We start from the raw sequence: 21,524 nt of genomic DNA, 5'->3' as shown, positions 1-21,524 counted from the left end.
TTATATGCCTTCAACCCATTATATGTATGTTCATCTAAATATTTCTCAATCTAGCTCTTGACTTGTGCATTCATACTATTTCATGAAACTCTTACACCACGATCAAGAATCTAAGTAAGATAACCCATCTAGTGCTTTGATCATATAGGGATGAATAGGTTTACACTGAAATACAACACAATGATATATACTCATGTACTTTAGTTGATATGAATTAACATCAACTACTTAACATGTTAGATTTCTAATGAGTTTTTAATTACTCGTTTAAGATAACATATAATTAATTCATTTGATTAAGATGCTTTAAATGTGATTGCCCCAAACCATATTTGATTGGAGAAAATTTTGAAGAGATTATTACATCCAATTCACTTTGTAATTTAGAAACATAACTACTTATGCTCTTGAAATTGAGATTGACATGTAAGTTTATAGTTTCTAATATAACATAAGGTGATTGTGCCTTTCCCATAAAAGAACTGGTGATTAATTAGAAGTTAAAGAATATAACAAAATGTAAGTTAACTTATTAATATCTAAAATAATTAATAATTAGGAGGCAAGCGATGTGCATAATGCCATGAAAAAGACACCATTTCATTCTTGGCAATTAAGAGATGTTGCTTTGACGATGGCTCCATGTGAACATATACTTAGAATAAGAGTAAAAGTGATTGAAAAGTAGGTGATAACACAATCTCTCAAAATGCCATATTCATTGTTGGTAATAGATATATCTTTGTCTAGTGGTTCCATTTAAACATCTGCTTGAAATAATAAATTTTCATTATACATAATACTATTAATGTTAATTTAAGTACATTTATCATTTTAAAATTATTGATTATGTAATTGCATGATATAGTGTTATGACTCTACTAAGTCTCCACACCATGATATTGACAACAATGCCTTCAATATAGATCATTTTATTACCTTGATTCAAATAAACATACACAACATAATTTTAACTCAACCACCAATATAAGAGATGCCTATGATAAAAAATCACTCAAAATACTCCAATAAATTTATAAGTATATTTTACATAATATTAATATAAACTTGTTTAAAAATTATCTTATACAATGTCCTAAACCTTCTTAGAAATTCTATATTATATAACAAATTTCTTTTATATATTACAATAATATTATACATTTAAAACTTAAATGGCCCTCTCCCATTGCGAACAACAACATTCCAGTAGTTTAAGCTCTCCTTCATTTTAATGCTAGCTCATATGACCTTCAAAGGAGTGCTAAAAGAGGTTTAATGACTTCATTCCCAAAATCACAACTCCAAAACAAGACGTGACACAAATATTTTTCCTTCTTCACAGCTTAGAATTCATGGCGCCACAGCAATGGACATTCGCCATTCTTTCCAAGTTCCGTACGCAAGCTAGGGCTTTCATAACATCAACAGCTTTACAGAACTGGCGTTCTAGTAAGTATAATATCATACCTGGCATTTGCATATGATAAACCCTAAACCCTAATGTGATTCCTGCCCTTTAAACTGCAACAGCATTTTGTTAAATGCCAAAAATGTAATTTTTCAATGGAGAAACCCCAGATGTTTGAATTCAATATCTCACGGGCATCTTAATGTAAATGGGTATGGTTGTGACTGGATCGACAGTGAATTTTGTATAGATTCTGTGAAAATGCACATTTTCTTGAATCGAGCAAAAACAGAGAGATCTTATTATAAAAGCAGGAATGTTCTTATGTCTTCAGCTGATCGGTTGCTATTTGTTTAGTTTCATAAAGGCTGATTATGACAGAGCATGGATGCTATTAATTTACAGAGAAAAATTCATATTTAGTGTTTTATAGTCGCTTTTCAATTTTATAAAGTCTATAAATGCCATTAGCTCACGTGTCTGAAATAGCACAGAAGCAGACTATCTAGTCTTGAGTTTGGCGTTGTATGTGCAAAAGACAGCAAATTGAACAATGAAAAATCTCTGTATGTAAAAAATAAAATAAAATGTCTTTCTTTCATGTCAACAATATTTGTTTCTAAATTTGTCATTCATGATGAAAAATCAGTTTTGTTTAGCCGAAGCCTTTGTCTGCACTGTATTGACATGCTAGGAGAAAAATTAAAAAGGAAACTTTTCTTAGTTCTCACATTTTCTCCTCACTTTAATTGCGGGTTGAGGCTAGTCTCCTCTGTCGGTATGTTTGCTGTTGTACCAAAAGCTTGAGCTGTCAACGAACATCACAAACACCAGACTTACCCAGATCCACGGGAGGCGGTTAAGCCATGTCGCGAACCCCGAAGGAGGTGCTGACCCCAAGTCATCAATCTCCCCCTCAGCACCGACTGATGGTTCTGCACTGACGGAATGAAGGAAACCTCCTGGATTCGAACCTGTGACCCAAGGCTCTGATACCAATTGTTGGTATGTTTGCCGTTGCGCCAAAAGCTCGAGCTGTCAGCGAACGTCTCAAACACCAGACTTACCCAGATCCACGGGAGGCGGTTAAGCCATGTTGCGAACCCCAAAGGAGGTGCTGACCACCAAGTCAACATCCTCAAGTTCACCTAGTCCTTTCTACTCCTCACTTCCGAGTCACTAGGACTCATTTTCTTTGACTTGGAGTTATTCTCGCTAGTATTGCTGAGTTCAATCCTAGTCCTCCTGTTTAGCTTTAGGATTATCTAATATACTTAAAATTTTAGCAAATGTAATCACAATAAGTAATTTTTTATTTAAGAATGGTTAAATTTATTTAAGCAAATTTATCAGTGGGAAAATGTACTTCCTGAAAGATGGTAAAAGATGGCTACTTGGTGAGAAGTAGCTCTTAAAGTTGTTCATGCATGACTGCATCTACCCTACTCTCCACACAATCAATCTTACTCAAAATGATCTTGCAGCCTTCTAATAACATCTAACAGTCAGTTTTTAGAGTTGCAATATTTCTTCTACATATAGTAATCATCTTAATAAAATGGAAATTCAGATAGAATCTTTAAACAGAATATGCAGTACAATAATGAGAACATTGTTAAGTATGCGATTGCCAGGAGACTGATACTGGTACTGGTACAGGAGATAGGTATAGGTGCTGGTATGTCATTTTTGGAGAAACTAGGAGACAGGTATTTAGAAATGTAAAAAACTGTATATATATTTTACAAAATATAAAAAATTAAAAGTAAGAACAAACTATAAAACTTATATTTTAAATAATTTAAAATATAAAGTTAAAATTATAAGTTTAAAACTTAAATTATTAAATTTTTAAGTTACATTGTAGAACTTAAAAATTATATTTTTAAAAGTTAAAAACTAATGAGTTTATAACCGAAACTTATAAATTAAAATTTTATTGGACTAAGTTTTCTTTTAATCCTAAACTTTTAACATTCTAAGTTTCTTAAATTTAACGTCAAATTTCTAAATTTGCATGCAGCTGTCACTAACAGATAACAAAGAAACAAAAGAACAAAAACAAACGAATCTCAAATTTGCGATTTCAATCATTCTTTTGTTGTCACTTACTTATGTGATCTCTTTGCTAAATATTGTGTTTGACATTGCTTGTTCATTGTGCTCAAAAGATTTCTTCCACTCCATTATCATAATGGGAATAAATTAGTCAATGACAAAGTGAATTGTTGACAATATTTAGTGTTTCTTTTTTCTCATTTTAAGGACTTTTCGTTTTCTTTAGGATCTTTTCCACATTTAGAGTTTTTTTTTGAGAAATATCTGGAGATGCAGATGTGAAGTCTCCTATCAATGGAGGACATCTTTGTAGTCGTCTTTAGTGTTGGAGATGCTAGACCTAAAACTGTGTCCCAAGAGATGGGAGATGCTTCTCAGTTCTCCCTTTGTTAAGTACAAATAAAAACATATGTTCCTTTCATTTATATCATTCCATTAAAACGTGCACTCTGCTAAACAGTAGGCTTCTGCGTTTGGACAGAATCTTATCTCTTTTTCTATTTCTCTTCATGTCAATATTTTTCCTTTTTCTTTTACCTCTAATTTCTGTCTAATCTCCTTTTTCTCAAAATTCTTTTTAATTGCTTCGTAATTTGGGACAAAATAGTGTTAGGGAATAATCATGTTACCAAAATGTTGCAATTGAAAACAACAAATATTGATAAAAGCTGTTGTGACTTCTAGGTGCACTTAGAATCTTTTGTTGACAATTTTTTGTCATCAATACAAGAAGTGGTTTGAAGTAGAACTCTGTTGGGACCAAATCACACATCGCCCCGTTGCAATTGGGGACCCTTCTTTGCTTTGTAAATATCGTTAGTTTAGGTGTCATAGTATTGTTTAGCATAGTATAGAAAGGGGTCTTTTCTTTTAAAATAAAAAATTCCAAAAAATATAAAAATTCAAAAATACAGAAAAATTTGAAAAATTTCAAAACCCCCAAAAAATAAAAAAATTCAAAAAAAATTCAAAATTTTGACTAAGGCATGGAAGAGCATTGCTTTCACGCGCTCATCGCACATTGCCTTCGCGCATTGCTTTCGCACTCGTCGTGCGGAGCTCTCACGCTTATCATTGATTTTTACATACGTTGTGCGAAGCCTTTGTGCCTACGTGATAGCTTTGCGCTTGTCACGTCTTACTCGCACACGTCACGCATTGGGGACCTAATTAATCAACGAATAAGAAGGTGCACAGCGAATGTAGAATGAAGAAGCATAAGAGTTATGAGCATCACGCAATGAGGTGGCACACAATGCGAGTCATAGAGTCAACATGATGAATCAAGAATTGATAATGCCTTGCATACACTTAGCAAGCTTCACCTTTGCATTGCACGACGTATCTTCCACAACACATTCAATGTGGAATTTTGGAAATCAAAATCAATTTAAGAGGTCGATGAGGGTGCATTCAATAAGAGGCATTTAGTGTTTAAGTTCGATAAGACTCACAAAGTCCAAGGCGGCCAGCATATTACCATTAAAGTTTACAAATTTCAAGCTGGGCAATCAAGGATTCAAGTTTGAATTATTAAATGAAGGTGGCGATGCCTTGATCGATACGATGGGTGACATTCAACGAATGCAACAAGAAAGGTGGCGATATAATTATAATTCAATCACATTTAATATTTGATGATTGCAGATTGAAATTTAATTAATCGATTTTTTAAGAGCATTACAACTTGGTCGAATGACATTAAGTAGAGATGCCCAACGATTTTGAAAGCTAAGAATGTCATTTAAATTTTGTGAATGAATATTAAATGAAGGTGCTCGAACTGCTCATTATCCCGATTCAACTTCATTTAATACAATCGCACAAAGATATGACGAGTTATCAATTGCCATTAATTTCAAATTGATCACTCCATTTGATCAATTTGAGAGCGATTTGTTCTTATCTGCCTATGATCGAATTACATACAGCTAGTACATACAACAGCGATTTGAATTTTGATCAAATTTTGATCATCTGGTGGCAGCGATTATGGTCTTCTATATCAGCAAATTCATCTTGGGAGATCAGCGATTAAAGTCTGATTAAATATCAACGAATTCACCTTTTGAAGTCAAGTGATTGAGGTTTGATGCACACTGTGTGATTGCATATCAGACTACCAGCAAGTTTGTTTCAGAACTTGACGACATTACCTGGGCGACTTCATCAATAACATCAGCAACTTGAGTTATATTGTCTTCATCACTAGCGAATATGCTTTGATGCAAGGGTTCGATCTGATTGGATATTCTCTGTGAACATTGTGATCAGCATACATAGCGATTTCCTTGAAGTAACTCAAAGAAAGAATCAAGTTGACAGTGAATTTGTCGTCATACAACGAGTGGACCTCCAAGTTGGCAATATAGAGTTCCGATCTGAGGCTTGATTGTCTCAGTGATTATCAAATTTGATCAGAGTGATCTCTTTCGTAACAATTTTGTGCATTGAAAAGTGTTAAAGTGTCAAGCAACCATCTCATCTGTCGATTTAATTTTCATTGTCAGAGTTAATATACTTAAATGATTATAGGATGGGACTGATTTTATAAATATTTTGACAGTGACAGAGGTTAAGATAGTCCCATGCATTCAGCTGAGTAACGAATTTCGAAGGAGTTGGTTTGTCCATTCTAAAGGTTTGAATATGATCAGCAAATTTATCATTTTCCCTGAAGTTACAAGGCTGATCCGAGACGAGTTTTTTTGTCTTGTGAAGGATCAGATTTCATATTAGTTACTTGCAAGGAGGTCTTCATTGCTTTGGTTTTGTTGCGGTTGGCTATATTATTAAGGACAGGGTTATTATTAAGGTTTTTTTTTCAGTTTTTAATCACCTATTTGCCATATTAAAATACTAACTTAGCCAACTCTTATAGATGTAGGATGGCTGGATCGCGACAGGCGCTTATCAAGGAGGACTCAAAGAGTGTCATCGTAGAGTCAAAGATCACATCATATTGGGGCAATATAGGTGACACCAATCTTGGACGCATTGACATGAAAAAATTTCAAGGCACGCTTTACACCACTAGGCCAACAGGACCTACAGGAGGGATGATTGAAAGTGGTATCGTCAAGGCAGCTGACTTCCCTTTAGCAGTGTAGTGCAACGAACTCATCGTCGAGTGCACAAGACATTATGATCCTGATAGAAGAGTCATTACTGCACTAGATGGGAAAGAGATAGCTTATCTCTTTGAGGAAGTGATTCGTGAAGCATTTCATAGACGTCAATTCACAAACATGATATACAAGAGCTATAAAAGCGCGACAGCGGTCTATGACAACAATCCAGATAAATGTCTTGGGATAGTCAACAAGTATTGGTTATCAAAAAGCAGGCAAGGCGTATCTAGGCTCCCAAAGCTTCATAGGATCGACTTCAAGGAAGAATTTGGCGATTTGCTTACACTCCTTAGTCAAGTCTTTGGCATCCCACAGGCTTTTCAATTCGAACCTTGGATGTTCTACTTCATGGACATCCTGTCATTGGGAAAAGAAAGAATCGATTGGGCGAAGATCATTAGCAACAACATTGATTCGCAACTCAGAAGACTTGAGAACACAGAGACATTCTATATGAGCCCATACATCATATATTCACTTACTTGGGCTTATCAGTATGTAGGACTCATGTATAGAGGACGAGTTGGCACCCAGCCAGGGTAGTTCAGAGCATGCGATTCATACACAGCCATATTACCTCAGTCAAACACACCATAGGAGACCAAATGATGCATTCACTATGCACATCACAAGGACTTTGCAGGGTGACGTTCATCATAGGCTATCTGAAGATGTGCAAGCATTGATTAAGAAGTTGGGCGCATGGTTCATATAGTTCCCTAAAGTCACCTATATAAGAGTTCAAGGTTGCTCATGCCCACCTCTCATGCTACCGAGGTATCCTACAGATAAGTTGGTATTGCTTGAATTGGTGAGACAATTGATGACATACGACAAAGTGCAAAAGAACAAGATGAAAGCAAAGATCACTTTCCCTCTCACATTGGGAAACTCTCTAGAAGTGTGTACATCCTTGCAAGCGACAGAGAAGATAGATGAAGAATTGATGACGTTCCACCTTCAACCCTACATTTTGAGGAACAACTTTGATCCCTAAGGTAATATCCGAAAGACAACTAGAAGGAAGCACGCACATCTCTTGCATCTAGAAGATCATTTTATGAATGCACCGGATGATTCCGAAATAAGAGTGAAGATGCATTCCCTACTATCTGTTGAAGTTATTAGAGCCACTAAGGTCTTTGATCTTCCTGATCAAGCACAAGGAAGTGAAATACGCCTCTTGCCATCTTATGAAAAGGAGAAAAACAAGGAAATTAAGGTCAATTGGTAGGAAATTGAAGTCACATATTTAAGGGAACTCATGAGGCCAGTGTTACTCAATACCAAGCGATGGGTGGAAGGACATATATGTATGTGGCAGAATGATGGCATACAATCGACATTTCAAATGATGGGAAAAAAGGAATCAACTGATGACGATACAGAAGATGAAGGTCAAAGTGAAAATGCAGCTCAATCATCTCGTGCCAGAGAATCTAGGCAAAAGAAGATTGATGCAAAAGAATAACCGAAGAAGAAGCACAAACCAAGCTCAGCACCACGACTTTCTTCTAGTACTTCATCCGTGCTTCAGATGGAAACAAATTAGGCAGCCTCAACTAAAGGAAAGCAACAAGTTGTACAAGACAATGTAGCGTCACCCAAGCCAGTCAATGACAAAGCAGGTAGTGACACATATGTGAACATTGGAGATGATGATGAGCAAGAAGTGACATCTCCTCCGCGAGAGGAACAACAAATGGAAGAAATGCAGGTTGAAGAAGAATGATCAACTATACCTGTTTGGCTGAGAGAGATTATCAAAGAAGGTGATCATAGAAGAGCAAGATCCATTCGATCTAGGAAGCTACTTGGATAGGAGTGAAGAACATGAAGTAAGGAATGCTACTAGGATGTCAAAGATGACACGGGATATAGAAGGATCCAAGATCATACAGGTTGCAATTCCAAGAGTTGATAAATCGGAAGATGAAATCACAGCGGAATAGTTTGATGTGCAGACCATCAATCTAGGTCCTCCCACCACTAATCAAGCATTAGAAGACATGAATGATACATTTAAAATAGTTAATGACATGCTCAAGCTGGAAGTTGAGAAGAACAATAAATTGGAGAAAGAGAATAGCATATTGAGAGAACACCTTAAGCAACTTAGGGTTCCATTGAGGGAATGCAATCCAACAGCTCCTTTGCTACCGCCTCCAGATACAGTTGAAGATTTTGAGAGGATAAAGGCATCAACACAATTGATGGAAGAATGGATCACCAAGACATACAGGAAGGTGAAGGCATTCATTAGAGAATTGGTGAGAACATTTGACAATGTGATGGAAATCCTTGAAAGGATGCAACGACTCAAGGTAGCATATGATGATTTTATTTACACGAGATTTCACCATGCCCATATTGCAAGTAGTGATGGCTACACTGAAGTGGACATTGATAGATGAAGGAGTACACGAAGAGGCACAATCACCTAATTTTCAGATGTGGTATAACTTGCTGCACATGAGGAGACTCATATTTGAAGACATCAATGTTGGATGTACACAAGTGGATCAAGCTATCAACGCTATACATGACAAGATCCTAGAAGTAGCAGAGATTATTCTTAAAGAAAAGAAGAATGAAGGAGTTGACATTGTACTTGAGAAAGTAAGAGCTATCTTCTTTGGGTCACCTTCAGAGCAGTAGCTAGATTCCATCCTTTCATTTGCGTTACTTGCTAACAAGACAAAAGATGACAAACAGGAATGGGATGCCATCTTTGCTACCAATGTCAACGAGATCAATTACTTGGAGCATCAATTGGAAAATCTACCAGCAATACCTATTACAGAGATAGATTCAGTAACATCCAGATTCATTGAATTTGCAAGAAGCGAAAAGGATAAGGGCAACTTGATTCTAGAAGAAAGTTTGTTATGATCCTATGTGGCATTAATTTTCCTATTGGAGGATTTTCCTCTTATTTTGTACCAAATGGATGTCACATTCCCATTTGTTAGGCATTTAATGCTTTGCAATAAATTAGGTACTTTGTAATAACAAACCCTAATTAGGGTTCAGGTGGCAAGATCTTGGCCCTTGATTCTATTTTAATCTTGGCCATCCATTGTAATAAGGAGCTCTATATAAGCCCAAGCTCATTTCATTTGCATTATTAGAGATTAGAAATTAGAAGGAGATTTGAGATTAGATTTGCAGCAGAAATTCAGCATTAGAAGATCGATCAAGAGACTTTGAAGAATTGTTGTTTGATGTTTTTCAAAATTAATGAAATCATTGAAGTGTTGGTGATTTATTCGATTTTGAAGCATTTGCTTGTTTCTTCATATCTTTTGTGAGAGCTTACTATTCATAAAAAAACAAAAAAAATTAGAATAGAATTTGTTTTCAAAGTTTTAGATGAGTGAAAGATGCATGTGTGATTAAAAGTGAAACTCCATTATCCATACTACTAGCAGTGTGTTGATTGCATACTTGCCTTACGTGGTCAACCGGAATCATTAAGCCTATACTTAACTTCAATTGCTATTTCATCATTAATATGCTTCATCTCGAAGGTGTTTATGTTTGAAGTTAGTGATTTGAAAATCATTAAGAACTCCTTAGAAGATTGCACTAGCCTTGCGAAGATGTTCAAAGATGTTGAAGCAAAGCTTAGTTGAGCTCACTTAAGATTGCCATTGTCCTGCACTTTTTAGTTTAGAATAGCATTCCTAAACCTTGATCCTTTTCACTTTTTTTAATCAACAATCAGTAGAGATAGGAAAAGGAGCAATATTGCAATATCATTTGAAGAACGTCATAGCCATTGAAATTGAAGCAAGAAAGTACATAAGTCCCCTCGCAAGTATAACAAATCACATCAATACCATTGAAGCTATCCAACACGTTAAGACCTAACATTAGAGAACCTTGGAGTCATCTCAAGTGATCCTTTGCAAATCTTCAGCATTTGAGAGTCTTTTTATCAAGAGAGGATAGAGTACCTTTGGTATTTTATTCTGAGTTGTATAGTGCATAAAAACACCATCAACAAACTCACCCAATCCCTCTCCTATAGAGTTCAAACCTATAATTGGTGCTACTTTCATGAGTTCCAATCACCTTCTCAATCTTTTATTGGATGCTACAATGACAATCTTGTTTGTGAACGGAAACAATCATTTCTTTTCTACCTTAATTTTTAACTTGAAGAACTTTAATATTGATACAAGCTAAGTCACAAGGTCAGAATTCGAATTCGACAACCATGAAATTCGGATGAAATTTGACAAGGGAAAATTTTGAAAAAAAAAATTCGTATAAAATTCACCTTATATAATATTTTTAAATATATGTATACTTCTAATAAATTATCAAAATAGCTTAACATTGCTAAATAGATTTAAAGTCATTATAAAAAGATGGCACATTTATAAAATATAAACCATAAGAAACATGTGAAATCACAATTGTGAAGATGTTTTCTTTTCAAAAAAGTTACAATAAAAAGTTAAGACTTTAGAACTTCAAAAAAGCTCTAAGTCATCAAGAGCACTTGGCTCAGATGGTGTAGCATCATCATCTGTATCACTATACAATTCCTCATCAAGAAAGTCGGGCTCATTTGCAACTGACACTTCTATGCCTTGTGGAATGCATTGTTGTGAAGATGTGGAGACGCTTGCTGATTTGTTCATGAACAATTTCAAATTGCTGCGAATGTAGACAAGATCTCCCAACTTTCCAGACAACAATTTGTTCCTCTTCTTGGAATGGATTTGGTCAAAGCAACTTCAATTCCTCTCACAAGTTGATGAACTTGTTCCCTACTCAGTATTCTAATGGCAAAGCGCTGAAGTTCAGGAGTTTGTGCTCCATAGCTCATCCACCTGTTGGAATCCAAGAACACTGAGAGGGGGGGGGGTGAATCAGTGTTTTACTGGTAATTAAGAATTTAATTCCTTTAGATACTTTTCCAATTAACAACTGGTAAGCATATAAACAAGATATAATAAAAAACAAAGCAACCACAAGGATCAACACCATAACACCACAAATTTATACGTGGAAAACCTCAAAGAGGAAAAACCACGGTGGGATTTGTGATCCACAATATCTATCCACTGGCCAGTTGAATAAATATTACATAAGAAGGGGGCCTATACATGCAGGAAGGCACACTGCCTAGAGCGCACTGCTCATCACAAAGGAGCCTCACTGACTACAGATATAAAGTACTGAATTACAAACAAAATTTTGAACTCTGAGTGTGCATCTGTAATGTTGGATGAGTTCCGGTTTAAGTACTGACTGTACCAGTTATCACTGTCTCATTCCTTACTGGTAACCTTCTTCGCTTCCCAATCCTCTTGACAAATAACCTAGACCGACAACAGATCATTACATTCGCATTTTGTCGATCAATATCTCGGTCGCATAATATGACATAACCTATCACATCTATATCCCAAAAACACCTAGCCGAACTAACTTATATACCCTTTACATGCATAAACATGAATGCCTTATGTCGGCTTAAAATTGTATTACAAAAGATAAATACATGTCGGCCTAGACAAAAATATAAACATCAATCTTCGTGATCGTTGCTGCTAAAACCTTTGCCGGATCAATCTTCTATGTCGGCCTCTAAATGCCGGTTCCTAGTTTGCTGGTTTCCCTTGCTTGCTGGTTTCCTTGAATGTCGGATATTAAACCTTGAATACCGGAGGATACCAGATAAGTATCCAACCCAAAATGATGTGTGTTGCCATCAATGACAACACCATGATCTCGGATGAGTGTCAATTGCCAACAATCTCCCCCTTTGGCATTGATGGCAACACTCATGTGAAAAATGGATCATTAGAGTTCTGTTCCGGTTCCTATCCAAAAACTTCCCAAAAACTGATCTCAGAAAGCTACTCCCCCCGAGCTATACATTACTTCTTATGTCCCTTAACATTTTTCACATCCAACCTCTCCCCCTTTGACAACAATGCCAAAGCCGAGGCAAATAAATGAAAGAATAAAAAATGTGTTTACCGGATCTAGATGTACTTGAATATATTAGGGTAAGCACTCTTAAAAAATCCCAAATAAGTGTCCTAGCCGGATTTCAATGTCCTCAAAATTGATACAAACCCATTAAGAATGTATGCATGTAATTCTTCTTCTGTTAATGCTGCCGGTGTGGGCTTACTCATCCGTTCTATACATTCCCTTTTGTGAAGCAACAAAGTGTTAAGCCGGGGACTGACCAAACCTCTCAATTCTCTGGCTCGCCGGTTTAACCTATCCATATCCTTCTCCAAAACAGAAATTTCCGATTCAAAAAGCAAAATTTGACCATCAATAGAGCTGGTCAATGACTGAGTACCATCAAAATTATTTGCAAGATGCTCCAACTAGACCTTAGCCGCCTTTATTTTAACATCCAGGTTTGTTGTTAATTTGGTTGTGTTAGTGCAAGAACGATATATACTGCTGCATTGATGAAGGGCTTCATCAATACTTGTCAATTCTTCTGTCAACTTTGCCTTGTCTAATGTGATCATGTTGTCACAAGTGACCTTCCTAGCTGCATTGTACCTTTCTACCAACTGTTGGTTTGATACTTGCCGTAGAGTTTGAAACTCCTTGGCAATATGTTCTATCAAACCCTTAAACTTGCCGGAAGGGCTAGCTACCTAACCGATCTTATATTCCAGTGCAAGCTGCTGCAAAACAGGAATGGCTTGCTCAATCACTTGCTTGTCCTCTGATCCTTCCTTCATGAGCTTCTGAGCTGCAACCATCATCAATTCGAAACTGCTCAACTGCTCAATATTCTTCTTCTCAAAATGACTAAAATCTACTTGACTGGATGAGTCAAGTGCCAACAATGAGGGACCAACAACCGGTGAGGGTGCCAGTACCTTGATTTCAATCTGTTCTTGTCCTTTCTGCTTCTCCTCTACCTTCTGATCCTCTTTATCCTGTACCTTCTCCATAGCACCGGTGGCTTCGCCACTTGGTGCAAATATTTGTTCTGCCACTACATCAATAATCGGAGGAGAATTGTCCTCAATATTATCTGTCGGTTTATTTTCCTCTATGTCATGTACATCTGTGACTGCCAAAGGAATATCCTCTGTTATTTTCTTATCCAAAACCGGTGGGTCTTCACCTAATATACCTTTTCCTCTAGCATCAACCAGGATGTTTGGAATGTCAGACTGTTTAGTCCTAAATGTATAGTTGGTGGATAATCAGATAACACAGTATTTCCCGCACGTACCAAGTTTTCATGAAACAAAACAATTGTACATCATAACATAAATGACAATGATAATATTTAGACCAGAAAAGTTATATCTTTATTCTAGTGTCCAGAATTGTCCATACATAATCCTTCCTGCTGAGGTTCCAACCAAACAATATATAGACCAGACGGTTGGTCAAGTTGCCAACCGTCACCAACTCCCAACTTCCCGACGGGAACCTCTCGACGACAAACACAACATAACGCACTTATAAATATTATTCTTACTAACATACGTTATTTACCGCTAACATTAGCCCCCCCAAAAACGTAGTCGTCTTCCAGACGACTCAGACAAGAGAAACTAAATTATAAAAACATAGCTAAGACCGAGAAGAGGGAGGAGGCGTCCCTGTAGTGGCCGCAGTAGGAGGTTGCTGTCGAGCCTGAAGTTTCAGGTTCTTTTCTGCCATCAACTGTCGTTCCCGTGCTTTCTTTACCATGTGAGCAACTTCCAATAGCTTTTTATCTTTCTGTTCCAACTATAAAGTGAGCTCTGCCACCTGGGCTGCTAATGCCTGTGCCTCCTTCTCCTACATGCTGCAACGGGCCTCATAGGTAGTCATCTTCATTTCCATCTCCTTCCTCAAGCTCCTCTCAACTGTGGCCAACTGTGCCTGCTTCTCACCTTCCTTTTCCAGTGTTGTTATGTACATCCGTTGAGCCGCTTTTTCCACCTGGTGCTTCTGCATCTGTAAGTACACCTCCCGGAAGACCTCCATGCAGCGGAAGGTGGTGCCCAAGGTGCCTGTGCCCCCTACTAGGTGCTTGTGGGTCTAGTTCTGAATCATCTCAGGTGTACTGTGGTCCGGCCACCCCTGCTGCTCAAAGTGGTGCGTGAACTCCTCCTTGCACCCCTCGGTCATGAAGTGACACAATTGTGTAGCGTCGGCTGAATTGCCTGCCTCCATCTGTCCCGTACGCTGAGCCATGCTGCGTGCAACATCAGAGAGCCCCTGTAGCTCCTCTAGGAATCGTCTGAGTGAGCCTGCTGGATCATTCGGATCGGGTGGTGTGATGTGGAGCCCTGCGAGAGCTCCCTCCTGTCCACTGCTCTGCTTGTCCCTTCCCTGTTGTTCTTGATCAGCGTATCTCTCTCTGTCTAGGTCTGGGATAGTAATATCTCTATCTGTGGTCATGCCTGGCCCAATGGCCATGTTATGCGGTGCAGGGGAGGGGGAAGGTGTGGGGTGAGTGCGAACTGCCCTAGCCATCCATCCAGCGAGGCGTCTATATCTTCGCCTGTCAGAGTATCCAAAGCTACCGCTGCCTCCAAGTCACCTGTACCAGTTTCTGCTGGCACTGTACCGGTTCTTGCTGCAAGTACGGCCAAGCTGATTTGCGGCAGGGATACCCGTCGCTGTACTGGCGGCTCCCCTTCTCCAATTTTCTGGAACAACACCCCAATTGGTCGTACATCTCCCACTGGGCTGGCTACTGCAAGTGCCTCCTGAGGTACCAGGTGTGCCGAGGATAGTTTCGAGGGTGTGAATTTTACCCTCGTACTTTTCCATTGAGCCCGCAATCCTCCCTGTTGCTCCTCCTCTTCCTCTTCTTCTTGTTGCCATGACTCTGTTTCCTCTTCCTCCTCCACAGCTGTGTGTCCTGATAGATGGAACCCCTCATCACCGCTTTCCTGCTCTTCCATCTCTTCCACCTCCTTCGAATCCTCTGTGCTGCTAACCTCTTCAATCTCCATGGATGTGTCCAGTTTCCTCCTTTTCCTTGTCGGCTGCGCTGTGTCACCTAGGGTGTCCAGGTGGATATAGTAGTACATGGTGGGTTTATTTGGTTCTACCCTTCCGCGTGGTTCAAATGTCCCCCATACTTCTGGTGGTACCTGCAAGCGTACGACATCCAGGAACAAGCTGATAGCATGATGGCACATGTAGAATGTTTTGTGTTCCAGTCTCAGGAAGTCGTGGATTCGTTCTGCTAGGAGTTGCCCCCAATTGTACACCTTCCCGCATCTGATCCCATTCATTAATCCTATCATCCATATAGCTATGTTAGATGCACTGCTGGCTCCCGTAAGGCGGCTTTTGACCAGGTCCATTAACATCCTCCATTCACCAGGTGGGATAAACGCACGCTTCATTCCTCTGCTGTCGGCCCAGGCACTTTTCCACTGCTCCTCCGTGAGGTCGTCTCTGCACACCAAATACATCAACCACTTCTTTTCCCCGGTGAGTTTTTTGGTTAGTTTGGCCCTAGATGCTCCTTTCTCGAGTATACCAAATACCCACCTGAAATCCTCAGGTTTGAACGAAACTCGCACTGTGCACCCTTGGAACTGAATGACTGAAGCTCTTTCCTGTGGATTATAGCCCGATACCATGGTTCGCAGGACTGGCTCGAACTCCTTAATGTTGAATGTGGGCATTTGGATGGCATGATCGACCTGTGCCCTCCTGAGAGATTCCTTCGTCACATGGTCTGGAGGGTTTTCTTCCCACCAGGTATGACATTCACTGCCGGTCACACTCTCAAATGCTACATTCGCCGCCGTGAGTCCCTCTGAGTCCTTCGGTGTCTTTGGTCTGCTCTTGGTTTTCTTGTTGCTGGCAGGCTCTGTGGCAGTCATGGCTGCACTGCAACTGCCTTTTTCCGTTCTTCTTCCCTTACTCCTTCCTTGGTCGTTATTATAACTGTTGGAAAGATTGTCTCGCTAGTTTGTACGGCCCATTGTATCACTCACAGTTTCCTTGCCGTACAACTTCCTTATCGTGTTCTGCCAGACAACCCCCTTGCTTCTTATTCTTGCGTGCTGCCTGCTTAAATGGATTGTTGAGTACCCACCGTCCGGACAAGGTACTGCCGCCGTATGCCGTACGCTTCTCTGTCTGCCCTCCTTATACCATACACCGTACGGTTTCTTCCTCAGGTGAATTCCCCTGCACGTGTTGATAGGTGTGGACCGTACACCGTACGGTGAAAGTATGTTCCTTCTTCTGAATCCGTTCGTATGGCAATACCGTATGCCGTACGGTGATCCTCGCTGGCACTCTCCCGAACTCCATATGCCGTACACGTACAACAAAAAACGTGCTTCCCCTCCTCGTGCTTCTGAACTCCGAACTCCGTATGTCGTACACGTACGGTAGGTGTGGACAGAACGCTGTACGGTTATCCTCGTTGGCACTCTCCCGAACTCTGTACGCCGTACACGTATGGTAGAAAATTGCTTCCACCCGTCTTGCTCAGTACGTCGACTTCTGTTCTCTGGCTTGTCTGTACAAGGAGACCGTACGCCGTACGGTACACCTTGCTGACACCTCTCTACAATCCGTATGTCGTACGGTGAAGCTTCTTGGCACCTCTCTGCAATCTGTATGCCGTACGGTGAAGCTTCCTGGCACTCGTGCTTTCCTGCTTGTGCAATCCGTACACCGTACGGATTTATCAACTCCTCCAGGTTTGCCCTTGTGTCCGTACAATTGGTCCATATGGTGTATTGCGTCCGTACAATTGGCACGTACAATTGGTTTGTACGGTGTGTTGCTTTGCTTCCGTCTGCTCAATTCCGCCTGGCTGCTAGGTTCACCTTGCTGTCTTCCTTGCGCTGTGCCTAATGGGGTCTTGTGGAGGCTTTTATAAGCACTTTTCTTGGCCAGGGTTAGGGTTAGGTATAAATGTTTTATTAACTTAACATAAAATAATTGTCTTTTCAGCAGTCTTAATTTTTCCCTACTGTTTTTGCTTGTACTTGCCTGATCTTTCAATTTTTTAATACCTGCCGACTTGGACTTATTTGCTTTTTTCCTGTATTTTTCCTCTTCACCCTTTAAGACCCCTTTTTTTTGTAGTCGTCTTACTTCCTTTATCTAACACGACTTTTTCAATATTAGTCTCCTTGCCTTTAATTTACCTAGGTATCCCTTTGCCTAATTGTGCCTTCTAGTTGGCCTTCTGTAATCCACTGGCCAGTTTATTGTGTTTGTTCTTGCAGCTGGAGAGTTTCCCTGTCTCCTCTGTTTCCTTCTCGCTGGCCCCCTACCTTGCTTCTTTTTCAATTTCTTTCGTGTTTCTTTGTTCCTCGCCCTGTCTTCCTTCCATTTCTTGCTTGGTTCCTGTTCGGAGTCTTCATCCCCGTTGTTGTTCCTTTTTACCCCTAAGGCATTGTTGGGCGTCTTCATTCTTATTTCTAAGTCGTGTAGCCATGTACATACATGTGGTAGTCTTTTGTAGCATTCTTGTGCACAACACGTCCCCACGTACTCCAGATCCCATATCTTGTCCACCAATGGGGCGGGTCCCACACCCTTGTAGCGACTGTCAATGTAGCGATCCTCGTACAGTTGGTACCATTTTACTCTCTCTTCGTCAATCTCTGGTGGCCCAGCCGGGTTAGGAATCACTCGGTACAATGAGTTAGGTCCGGCTTCTACCTCGCCTGCTTTGGAAGCGATGACGAATAGGTCTTCTGTTTTCAGCACCATTTTTAAACATGGGCCTAGGGTTGCCCCATATACTTCCAAGTCGAGCTCTTCCTCCAGGTCCACCGGCTCCTCTTTATTTATGTTCTCAGCTCTCCTCCGGGCTTCCACTTCTTCATCAATGTCATATGCTATGTATCCCTCTTGAGATCCTTCGTATGGGGCCCGCTTCTTCCAGTATCCTAAAACTCGCACCCACACAGCTGGGTCCCCGAAATACGCATTCGTGAGATGTTTGTGGATCCTGGGAACCGCCACACCTTCCACCCTTTTTGGTACAAGTCGTTCTTCCATGGCCGCCAAAGGCTTCGCCCAGTCATCATCCCTCCGATAGGGTTCTCCTTTTACCACCAAGTCCTCTTCGACCTCCTTGCTTCGACCCATGGTCCAATGCCCTCTCGTGGCGTATCCTAGCTTGTTGATCCCAATCACAGGTCTATTCCTTTCCCTGTAGATTTTCAACTTGGAACCATTCATCGGGTCTCTGATTGGATTGTTGTCCAGAGTCTAGGGCTTTACTGCTCCGTTCCTACCGACCTCTCTGATCTTATAGGGTCCGAGCCAACGGACCTTGAACTTCCCTGGTCGAAGTTCATTCCGACCGTTATACTTCAAAACTAACTGCCCCGGCCGGAAGTTGGCCTTCGGCAGATGCTGGTCGTGCCAATGCTTTCGTCGGCGTTGTGCCACCTCTGTTGCCCATTGTGCCATCAGTCTTTGTTCATCCAACTTTATCAAACCATCAAGCCTTGCATTCAAGCTTTCTTGGTCCCCAAGTCTATTTTCCACGACCACCAGAAGGCTCGTCACGATGTACTCAGCTGGTGCCATTGCCTCCTGCCCATACATGAGCTGAAACGGGGTATGCCCGGTAGTGACTTTGTATGTTGTACAGTAGGCCCATAGCACGGCTGGTAGTCTTTCCTCCCAGTCTTCTTGTTCCACCCCACATGATTTGTAGATTATTGATACCAACACCTTGTTGGTTGCTTCTGCCTGTCCATTAGCGCGGGGATAGTACCAACTAGATAGGTTATGGAATATTTTAAATTCCACGGTCATGGTACGGATGACTTGATTGACAAAGTGCACTCCTCTGTCACTGGTGATTCGGAGTGGTATCCCGTACCTGGTGACAATCTGTTCGTACAAGAACCGTGCCGTACTCAGAGTCGTGTTATCCGGCAAGGCCCTAGCTTCTCCCCACTTGGTGAGATATTCCATGGCAACTACAATTTATTTGCACCGGTGTAGGTTACTTGGCTTCAAAGGTCCCACAAAGTCCAAACCCCATCGTTCGAATAGCTCCTGTGGCTGCGAAGGAAAGAGAGGCATGAAGTCCCTCTTGAGAGGTTTTCCCGCTCGTTGGCAAGTGTCGCATCCGATCACCCACTCTCGAGTGTCGGTGTGTAGAGTTGGCCACCATAGACCTGCCAGAAGCACTTTCCTGGCGGTTGCATTTGGTCCCATATGTCCGCTTGCTAATCCGTCGTATGCCTCCTTTAATACACCGCGAATTTCCTCCTCCATGACACACCTCAAGATTTGGTCGGGACCCGTCTTATATAAAAGCCCATTAATTAGTTGGAAGGTTTTGCTCTTCAGTGCCAACTTCCTTCGTTCCCCTGAAGGCATTTCGCTTGGAAATGTGGAGGTAGATAGGTACTGGCCTATCTTTTCATACCAGGTTGGTAGTATTGCAATTTGGAACAAGTGTGCATATGGAAAGTCTTCGTTTACTCCCTCGGCCGGTTCCCTTGATCTGATCCTTGATAGTTGCTCGGCTATTACATGGGACTTCCTTGGCTGTACGACAATGGTGAAGGTGAATTCTTGTAAGAGCAGTAGCCACCGACTTACCCTCACTTGGATGATTGGTTTATTCACCAGGTACATTAGTGCCTGATGGTCCACATAAAATGTGAACGGTGTAGCCAACAAGTAGTGCCAGAACTTCTGTATTGTGTACACCATCCCTAGTGCCTCTCGTTCCGTTGTGCTATAGTTATGTTCGGCCTTTGACAGGAGTCGGCTTGCAAAGAAGACAAAATGGTCTAGTCCTTGCGCCCCTACCTGGGCAAGGGTAGCACCAATTGCAAAGTTGGAGGCGTCGACGTGTACGTGAAATTCTTTGTTCCAGTCCGGGTATATCAATATCGGTGCACTCGCTAGTCGGTCTTTCAATTCTTTGAAGGCTTCTTCTTGCTCCATACCCCACACGAACGACTCTCCCTTCCTTGTCAACTTATCTAAGGGCCAGGACACCTGTGCAAAGCCTTTGATGAATCTCCGGTAGTAGTCGACATGGCCGAGGAATGATTTCACCCCTGTTACGTTCGTTGGGCTCTCCATGTTGACAATTACTCCTATCTTGTCTGGGTCTGTCTTCAATCCTTCCTTACAGACGATGTGGCCCAAGAGTTTCCCTTGTGGTACCATAAACCTGCATTTCTTTGGATTTAGGGCTAACCTAGCCTTCCGACATCTTTCCATGCATTCCCCCAAAGCCTTCAAATGGGTGTCTTGATTGCTAAAAATTGACCAGCATCTAGGAATGCCCTGAAATTCCCTACTGACATCTTGTAAAAAATGTGCAAAATTATTCTCTGGAAGGTCGCGGGCACATTGCATAGCCCGAAGGGCATGCGATTATAGGCATACACTCCTTCCTCCACCACGAATTTGGTCTTCAGCTTATCTTCTTCTGCAATACTTATCTGATTGTACTCGGAGAATCCATCCAGAAATGTGTATATTTCATGCCCGACGACTTCTTCGAGAATGCTGTCAGTGAATGGAATCGGGAATGGGTCCTTGATGGTTACTGCATTTAGATACTTGAAATCCACACATATCCTTATCTGGTTACCCTCTTTTTGAAGAGAGATGACTATTGGAGAAACCCAGTCACTAGTTTCCACTTTGAATACAATCCCTGCTTCTAACATTTTATTGATCTCCTCATTTACTTTGGCTGCGTAATTTTTGTTCATCCTGTACGGCCTCCTTCGTATCGGTTGGGCTCCTGGTACGAGGGTTATGCGATGCACGCATAGCTCCGACGGTACCCCCTTCAAGTCCTTGTAGGTCCAGGCAAAGATGTCTTTATATACCAGAAATATCTTGAAGGCTGCTGCCTTTAGCATAGGGTTTCAGTCATCTCCTACCAGTATCACCTGTGGTTCTGCCTCATTGCCCAGATTAGCCTTCTCCACACCCCGTTCCTCGTA

The 21,524-nt window shown here is 40.7% G+C and overlaps 1 protein-coding gene across 1 annotated transcript in view; it reads left to right on the top strand.

Annotated features, from left to right (window-relative positions):
* The first annotated feature begins 1,191 nt into the window (after positions 1-1,191).
* The window catches only part of LOC131035129 (uncharacterized), a 55,400-nt gene continuing 35,067 nt past the window's right edge, over positions 1,192-21,524 (top strand). The window contains exon 1 of the mRNA XM_057966772.2: positions 1,192-1,452. Within this exon, the coding sequence (XP_057822755.2) occupies positions 1,356-1,452 (97 nt within the window). The 5' untranslated portion in view covers positions 1,192-1,355. The remainder of the gene's footprint in view (positions 1,453-21,524) is intronic.

Source organism: Cryptomeria japonica, chromosome 6, assembly GCF_030272615.1.
Source record: "Cryptomeria japonica chromosome 6, Sugi_1.0, whole genome shotgun sequence".
Taxonomy (NCBI): domain Eukaryota; kingdom Viridiplantae; phylum Streptophyta; class Pinopsida; order Cupressales; family Cupressaceae; genus Cryptomeria; species Cryptomeria japonica.
This window is presented reverse-complemented; position numbering and strand designations above follow the sequence as displayed.